General features: G+C 34.5%; 1 protein-coding gene across 2 annotated transcripts; it reads right to left on the reverse strand.

Annotated features, from left to right (window-relative positions):
* Positions 1-407: 407 nt before the first annotated feature.
* On the reverse strand, positions 408-7,457 carry LOC104213868 (potassium transporter 8-like). 2 transcript variants are annotated; one of them, XM_070167627.1, is made up of 8 exons: positions 6,875-7,457; positions 6,307-6,790; positions 6,029-6,082; positions 3,798-4,058; positions 3,596-3,648; positions 2,661-2,859; positions 2,275-2,529; positions 408-1,667 (listed from the first exon to the last, which is right to left on the reverse strand). In XM_070167627.1, the coding sequence occupies exons 1-8, from the start codon at positions 6,911-6,913 to the stop codon at positions 628-630; spliced, it is 2,385 nt and encodes a 794-aa protein (XP_070023728.1). In that variant the 5' UTR covers positions 6,914-7,457; the 3' UTR covers positions 408-627. The 2 variants fall into 2 exon arrangements, with proteins under 2 accessions (XP_070023728.1, XP_009761726.2); XM_009763424.2 differs by having other exon boundaries at positions 2,661-2,784; positions 6,875-7,455.
* Between the last annotated feature and the right edge of the window lie 1,847 nt (positions 7,458-9,304).

Genomic DNA, 9,304 nt, shown 5'->3' on the forward strand with positions numbered 1-9,304 from the left:
TAAGGTGATAAAATAGATTTATTTAATAATAAGTAAGGGCAAGATGAGAGAAAAAAATTAGATAACGACGCGATCACACCAAATCTCATTCCATAAAGTGGTACTTTTTATCGTTACGTAGCGACGGATTTAACAATATGATACAACAAAATTTAAGTAACAAATCAAACAAGCATTGTATTTAAAATAACAATACAACCATCCAAACAAGTTGTACTATACGACGATACATTATAAAACGATACATAACAACTATCCAAACAAGCTGAAACTAGCGTATACATGTTTTACTACATCCGTAAGTCTCCTAAACTAGCGTATACATGTTTTAATACACAACGCGAAAAGTAATCATCTTTCACAGAGTATATGTGTACCTGATAAATGTAGTTGTATAAGCAAGACAGTAGACAAATTGTTAACCTCATATTTTCAGCTCTTTATTCAATACATGCAGCTCTAAGCTCAGTATTCAGTATACTTTTTCGTGGTATTGCATTGTACAAAGCAAAATTCATGTACCAGCACAACATTTACAGTTTTCACATTTGAAATACAAAAGTAAGAATGAAGAAAAAAAAGCATATGCTACAGTTCTATCCTTTAAATAGAAAAGGAAAGAACAAATTATACATGGTAAATCATTCCAACCTCCAAAGTTGAAGCACGAGGGAAGCTCAATGCATATGTTGGCCCGCGACAATTCCTTCTCAAAAAGTCATATCCTATGTCAACCACCAGTTTTTTTATCAAACTTGAACCTCTCTTTGCTCTTACATAACAATGTCCAAGGATAAACGCCATGCCTGCTTCCCGCGCTTCCATCAGTTCTTGCAACTCTGCACGAACGCTTAAATCCATTTGTGGACTCTCTGGCACCAGAAATCTCACTCTCTTTCTTGGTACTTCTGGGGAACTGATCTCAATCATTTCTGTATCTTTAGTGTCTATGTCCTCGCACATTGTTACTCCATCAACATGTGTTGAAGTTGTTCCAATAACTGTCAGTTTCTCGTTGTCGTCTATACCTTCAGCAGCTTCAAAACTCTGTGCTGGTCCCTCTGAGCGGATGAATTCAGCTATGCTACAAACTAGATCTTTTTCAAACTCTACGTCGTCCATGTGAATATCTCGATAACCATATCGTGCTATACATCTGTAGACGCGGTACTCTTTTGGTCCAATTCTTCCCACCAAGAACCTTTCTTCAGGTCTCACGTGAGGTACTGGTACGGACTTGACACAAAGGAAAACAAGAACCTGGTGGAAAGCAGGTAGGTTGGTGACGAAATGTGAGAAAATTGCTGGAATTCCTGAAACAAGCTCGGTGTGGATGAGGCCAATGCCACGGACCCGTGTAATACCCAGGTTGGGACTCAAGGTGAGCAGCCAGTTGATGGGAATTTTGTTTTCAACATCAAACTCGTACTTTTTCAGGGTGCCATAATGCCAACTGTACATGACGACTAGAAATATCAAAGAGAGAACAATCGGTACCCAGGCCCCTTCGAGGAACTTGATTAGGGAAGCTGAAAAGTAGAGGGCTTCAATGGAACCAAAGAAGAATATAAAGCAAATGGCAAGTAACACGTTTTTGTGCCAGCAGAGGACAATGACTAGAGACATAAAGCACGTAGTGACCAGCATAACAGTTATAACTGCCAGACCTGCAAGAGAAAAAGGTTGCACTGTAACAAATACGCGTAGTGATTTCAAACAAAATTTAGTCCTACACTTTCTCAGCCTTTTGGCTAAGATCGAGGGAATTTCAATAAATTCAGTTTACATTTAAAACTGTTCAATTGCCTGATGCACAAAATGATAACTGCAAGTTGCGATTATCTGGTGAATATTTATTTTGGTACACCTAAAGTTCAATTGTAGTCTGTCTATAACATTTTCTATGAGGTTGAGAGTTAATTAACTTCCTCTCAGTATCAGAAATAACACGTGCACATTTGGAAGATCGTCTTTTTACATTATGTGGCTTGCAACTTATCCTTGCATTTTTCCCTATTAATAGTAAAGTATAACTAATCAAGAGGTTATATTATTATAATAAACTACCAAGATCAATTTGAGATCAGAAAATATCAGGAAAAATGAATTTTCTATTCTACCCACTGATGTGTTAAAAGAGAGTTATGTTCCAATCAGAAAAGAAAAGGAGGAATATGTAATAAAACGTGAAACTTAATCAGGCTTTTATATAACAGACTCAGAATCCTTTAGTGACTTCATGGACAATGCATATTATTTGGCTGTTAATGATACCTGATGCGTTGCTTATGTGTTTCGTGTCACGGAAGCCAATAGTAACTGCCAAGCATAGCAACATCAACGTCCAGTTTATCTCTGGAATGTAAATCTGGCCATGGATTTTGGACGATGTATGTACTATTTTGACCCTTGGGAAGCAACCCAAAGCAGAACATTGCTTGATTATAGAAAACGTCCCAGTGATGATGGCCTGGCTTCCAACCACTGCAGCAAGTATAGCAATAGCCAGAACAGGATACCGCAGTTTTTCTGGGACAATGATGAACATATAAATTAGTTGAAATGTTTAAACTAGATATACATGCTGCATTCAAATGCACGAAGAGAAAAAGGAAAGAAAAAAAGAGAGAATGTAGCGAAGAGAGGAGCAAAGTACTTACCAGGTACTGATACATAGAACCCGATGTGGTAATCACCTTGGATAACATGATGCTTGGAAAGATACGCAGCTTGTCCCATATAAGCAAGAATTAATGATGGGTAAACAACAAACGTAAAAGCTATCTGCAGAGAAGCAGCTCTTATTGGGACTTGGTTGAATTTGCAGTTGCCAACGTAAAGCATTTTAACTCCGTACCTCTACAAGGAACTTTATTCACATTGAACAAAACATCTGCAGATAATCTCAGTTTGACAATAAACACTCCAACACACATTAGCTCAGTATCTTACAAAATGTGTGGTACACATTTGACAGCTCTCATATGAAGCATAGTTCATCTCAGGATACTGCTCTCAAGCATGCCGAGGCAGCTTACTAAGCTAAGATGACTAGATTTGACCAATCTTTTTCGAGAAAGTAAAGCTGGAAAGACTTGAGAACATGAGTGAGTCAGTCCAAGGAAATTTTGGAAAATTTGAAGTGATCAAAAGCATCTAGATGTTATCCGACTTAGATTAGGAGAGCAGAGATTTGCAGGTATGACTACCTAGCATACATCTATTCAAGTTTTGCTAATTCCTCAGTCACCTTGCAATAAATTAAATGTTGTGCACCAGTTTGTCTATCAATGCTCCTCATTGCAGTATTTAACACAAGTTCAAGAAACTGATACAAAACCATTCAGTGCCAATATTTCTGGAATGGGCAAAAGGGAAAGAGTGCCAAACATACGAGGACAGAAGGAGTAATATGAAAGATGGGTCAAATAATTAAGAGTAGTAACTTTAAGTCACAGCTGAATGCTAATTCATTGTGTTCATTTAACCTAGTAAATACCAGTTACATGCTTGATTGAACAGTCTCTATCTGAAAAGTTAGTCTTACAATAATAAGCTTCAAGAGTTGCATAACAAAATTACTTGAGTTATTTACCTGAATAGACAGCTGGGAAAAGTGTCCAAGATCAGCAAACATAGCTTCTGAACCTGAAAGTTGGACAAGCAAAGAGAGTATAAAATTAACTAGGAAGAAAGAAGGCCCATCCACTGTTAAAAGAATAGGTCATATGCCAAGAAATGTCAAATTCCCACCAAAAATATCAAGAGAACAAATTTCACATAAAGGAATGCCGTACCTGTTATACATAATAAAATCCCACCCAGGGACATCCATCCTCCTCTTTGGGTCTTCTTTAAGAATTTGTACATGTAGTATGGAGATAATGCTTGATAAACATGAGGGTTCCAGTGGAAGATGTTGTACAGCCCAATTGCACTAATGCAAAAAAGCCATGTAATCACAATAGGTGCAAATAGAAATCCTATTCGATGTGTCCCATAGTGCTGGAGAAAAAATAAGAACACAAGTATCACACAAGCAACTGGAACTTCTACATCTGCAGGGTAAAGAAATAATTCAGCACATTATTCATTAGTTCCACAGTTGTTGTTTCTTGTTTCAACAAAAAAATAAGGATCTCGTGTTAATATGATATGAGGACAATACTAACTAATGACATCATCTTAACAGGCAAAACTAGAATTCAGCAATTATAGAAACAAAATAAGTTAGCTTCTGACTTGCATAATTTCAAAAGTTAACCAGAAAAATCATGTAAACTCCGAACAAGTTAAGAAAACATCACAATTGTATCAGATATTACAGAGAACTACCTGCTGTTTCACTTCGCAAGTAAATTATTAAAGGCAAGGAAACAGGCAGACTTTTCACCTTTGGTTCGCTCATGGACTATTGATTTTCTGTAAATCATTTAACTATCATAGAGGAATATAAGTAACCTCAGAAGGATGTAGTATGACAGAAAGTTGGAATTTCATCCATACAATTGAATGGAACTATTCTGGAAATTATATGTCTGGTTTGAACCACATTCTCAGACTACTTCCAATACAGAAATCCATAAGTTATGGGTATGAGTCCATCTTCGAGTAAACTTTTCAACTTACGAGCCATAGGCAATATTTATATGAATATTAAGATTTCTTAGCTTATTTTCCAAACAATTCCATAGATTGGTTAACATTATGCTGTCAAAGGGATATACTCAATCATTTAGGTAAATATTTTCTAGAGGACATTCATTATCATAATCCACAATGGTTAATTGTATCAATAAAGGTTGATGGACTTGATTCAAGCCTTGTGCATGTGAACTTAGCCTGGTATTTAAATGGAGAAAGGTATAGGGGCGGGCACATTATCCCCGAGTTTCGAAGGCTATGGTTGGTCCTATAGGTTGGACCAGAGAGAATTTTCTCGGTCATCAAAAAAAATCTTTTCCTGTGTTAGAATGTCAGAATGGTAGATTGGATAAATTATCCAAACCAGAAGTCAGACGAAAGTATAATGTATATATTGGATAAACTATCTCTAAAAGCTCACAGGTGTAAGAAAACTTGTCTAATGCATTCTCCCAATATATTTTCTTATTTTCTCACATTATATATTATATCTCAGATATGCTTCGTGATACAAGAACAAACAGAGAGGGCACTTGTCTTTAAGGAGCTCCAAGAGACATTCATACTAGTGCCATATTTTCTTCCTTTCTATTTCAACAGAATAACCATTTTATTCATAATTTCCAGTAAGTTAAAACATTATCCACCACCTCTGCTTTACGAAATAAAAAAACTATGTTTCTAAAGTTGAAACCTCACTTTAAAAATTAGGATAACATCAATGTGGTCTATGGAGAAAGCACCTAACTTTATTTCTTTATTGATGTTGATATGACTTTGATTACCATATACATTTTGTCTTAATTTAGTATTAAGGGACCCACAATAATGCATCTTCATTAAATATTGGTAACCTCTCCATGTCACAAATTGCACGACCATTAGAAAAAGTTTCCAGAAAAGTGAACCAACTTATTATATTAAATACTCAAGTCTTGTTACATCTAGCCCAAACACATCTGAATAAAGTAGGCATAAATCAAAATATAATAAGTTAGAGAAATCAAGAAAAACTAAAGATAATCACTTGAGATCAGCCATAAGGAACTGATCTCTATCTACCCCAACAGTTCATTATGAAACTATTTCAAATTATTATCTTCCCCATTTCCCACCCGTAGGATTATACGGTATGTTGTTGTTGTATCTTCTCGCCTCGGCCATAAACACTCACTGGTTCTTTTCATTGATCAGCCGGCTAGGGTATCAGAATATCATCTATTATTATTCTTTGGCATAACAAGGATGAAAATCTATTAACATAATGGAATAAAGCTGTAAAATAAAATAGATATAACTTTTGATTCCTCATCTTATTCAACAAAGGGGTACGGGCAAGGGGCCATAAGGGAACAATAAATCTGCCAAAAAAATTTGGACTCACATTGGTGATGATGCTTTGCCATTGAAAGTTCAAGTCCAGAGACAGCAGAGAATACTGCAGATTCAATGCACCATAAATTAAATAAAATAGGAAAGGATTAATTTATCAGCATCACAACATCTCCAATCTGGCAGATAAACCAAGTCTAACACGGATCATACACAAAGGCGGATTCAGAAACTAAATTCAATGAGTTCAACCTTTATAACACGGATTCAGAACTTGATATATATTGAAACTTCAGTAATTTTTACATATATGCTCCGCGTAGAAAATACCTGAGATTGCAGGGGTAAGGACTCCATCACCAATAACCATACAAGTCCCAATCAAAGCTAAAATGAGCAAAATTTTCTTCAAAAATCTGTGTTTCTCAAGAGTTGATTTCAAGCTCATTCCAATCCTATCAGCTGACAATTTTCTATCATTCTTGTACTCATATAAATCCTCATCAGCCAATTGACCATTAGGCAAAGTACTAACACGGGCATGACGGCACAATAAGGAATACAAAGCAAAAGTCCCACCTTCACCATTATCATCAGCTCGTAATACTATGAACACATATTTAAGCAATGGAATAAGAGTTAATGTCCAAAACACAAATGATAAAACTCCAAATATCTCCTCATTAGACTCTGAATGATGAATATCCTCTGCAAATGTGCTCTTGTATACATATAAAGGTGAAGTACTCAAATCTCCATACACCACACCTAAACTCTGATAAGCTAAGGCTAAAACTGTCCTCCAAGATTCTTTCTGCAACAAAATTGGAATATCAAAAATGACTCAAAAGCTCAATTTTTTCAAACATGGGTAACATAATATTGCCAAAAATCTAACCTTTATTGGATTTTCACGACCCCAACTTTCAATATCCATTACTAGACTAATCAAGAACTTGAAAAAAAGCTCATACTTGGCAAAATCTTGAAATGGCTAGTGGTTGAGCAGCACTGCCTTTAGTTGAAGATATTGCAACAAAAATCCAAGAATTATAAAGCTTTGGCCTTATGAGTGGACTGAGAAATTGAGCGACCCACAGGAAAGAACATTTAAGGGACAGACACAAAACACCATGAGGAAAAAACAAAGATGAAAAAAAAAGGTTGGTGGAAATTGGAGCTAAGCTGTTTTTTGTTAAATAGAAAAATGATGACAAAAATATAGGAGCACACCTTTTGGTTCACCTTAAATAATGACACTAATCCCTGTAAGAAAGGGCATTATCACATACCTAAAACAAAATTATGGAATAGAAAATTTTCAACTTTATATGACAAGAACCCAAATATATACGTGCAGATGCACTAAAACAAGAAATGTGTGAGGTTTTGTTTCTTGGCTGGAGGTTCTGGTAATGGAGTAGTGGAATATTTTGAGTGGGTGGGGTGGGTATGAAATTCACCAGTAACACGTAAGCTACAGAGGCAACTGAGTTTTGGGGTGGGGGGTGGGGGTGGGGGTGGGGGTAAGGGGAGTGAGTTTTTGTCAGTGAATGAATGTATTGACTGCAGGCCACCAACTTAGCTGATATTCTGACATATAGCACTCCCCATTGAAAGCAACGGTTTATTTGCACCACAAGCGTTTTAATGGAATAGTAAATGTTAAGTCCTCTTAATTAAAGATTTCGGTTAATGAAATACTCCTTTCGGTCCATAATAACTTATCAATTTATTTTTTTATTTTGGTCCAAAATAAGTATTTATTTATATAATCAAGAAAAAATTTAATTTATTTTTCTAAAATTACCTGTATGTATATATCCTAAAAATCATTTACTCCTCATATTTGAGAAGATGAGTGTTATTATAACATGATGCAACATTTAATGAAAGGTAGTTTAATCGCACTAACTATTTTCGTCTAGAATTTAAAATTTCCTTAATGAGTGTGCCCAAAGTAAATTGGTCACTTATTATGAACCAGAGGAAGTAGTAAAATCTAACTCTCTCTGTTTTAATTAAATATTTCGAGTTCCAGTCCTCATACTAAAATTAGCAAATGAGAATCTTTTTACTTAAATTTCAAATTCAAACTGTAGTAATTAAAAAAATTAATCGAAATGACGGTCAATTTAATTTTTTAAACTAAAAATAGTCGATAGATATATAATATGTGTATGACTATATATAATTTATGAACACTAACTAGAAAAAGTAAACAATAAATCTGGCCGACTATATTTGTAATAATATAGAGAGTTTTTAGTGGGCATACAATGTACGAATTTAATTAGTGCAGTTAGTAATTTTGAATCAAGGATGCATGAAAAAAAAAACATTTGATAAATGGACCAGTGATTCAGTAACCAACAGAGACAGAGAGTTGGCTCGAATGGTAACAGTTACAAGAAAGAATGTGCTAAACTTGAGAAAAAGTAAAAGTAAAAACAAAGAGAGACCCATAGGAAAGAACAATGTACAGAAAAAATAGACAATGGGGAGGGACAAAGCAAAGAGATAACAGAAGTGATCGGTTTTTGTCGGGCCAATATGTACAAAATACAATATATTCAAACTTCCAACCACCTTAGTTTTTTTTTCTTTTTCTTTTCTAAAATGAAATAGTACCAAAAGAATCTCAATGTTCATGACACTACACTTCTTTATGGGGAAAAAATTGAATGAAGTAAAAGTCTTAGGGGCGTTCATACCAACCCGAAAAATCGAACCAAACCGAAAATCAAACTATATCGATCAAAAAATCGATACTTTTTGGTTTGATTTATTTTTTATTTTGAATTTTAAAAACCGATCAAATTTGGTTTGGTTTTGGTTTTAATCAAAAAATAATCGGAAAAAATCCGAACCAAATCGACTATAAAAGTAGCTATTTCAAATTTATTATTATTATTATTATTATTATTATTATTATTATTATTATATATTATTGTATATGTTAATCATTTGCACCTTTAATTGCCTTTATATTGTAGTTTGATTGGTAGTTTTCTTTTGCTAAGTATAAGAATTCATTTTATGTTAAAACTAATCTATTTTTAATTGAGTCCTTAAATTATTCATTCAATTATCATCAATATATCTTGGTAAATGATAGATTTCTCAAAAGGCAATTGATTTGATAGTGTTATGTTGAAAATGTAGTCGACGGAATATGTGTTTGGTGGTGTATGTCTCATATTTAAGAAAAAACCCGATAAATAACCGAAAAAACAAAAAACCGACATAAACCGAATGATAAAAAACCGACTTAATTGGTGTGATTTGGTTCTAATATTTGAAAAATCGACTTACTTAATTTGATTTC

Source organism: Nicotiana sylvestris, chromosome 2 (assembly GCF_000393655.2).
Source record: "Nicotiana sylvestris chromosome 2, ASM39365v2, whole genome shotgun sequence".
NCBI lineage: Eukaryota > Viridiplantae > Streptophyta > Magnoliopsida > Solanales > Solanaceae > Nicotiana > Nicotiana sylvestris.

Coding starts and splice junctions, on each gene's coding strand:
- LOC104213868 (XM_070167627.1), bottom strand. CDS start 6,913: ATGGATATTGAAAGTTGGGGTCGTGAAAATCCAATAAAG. Junction 6,791..6,874: donor GTCGTGAAAATCCAATAAAG/GTTAGATTTTTG, acceptor ATTTTGTTGCAG/AAAGAATCTTGGAGGACAGT. Junction 3,649..3,797: donor GATTTTATTATGTATAACAG/GTACGGCATTCC, acceptor TCCAACTTTCAG/GTTCAGAAGCTATGTTTGCT.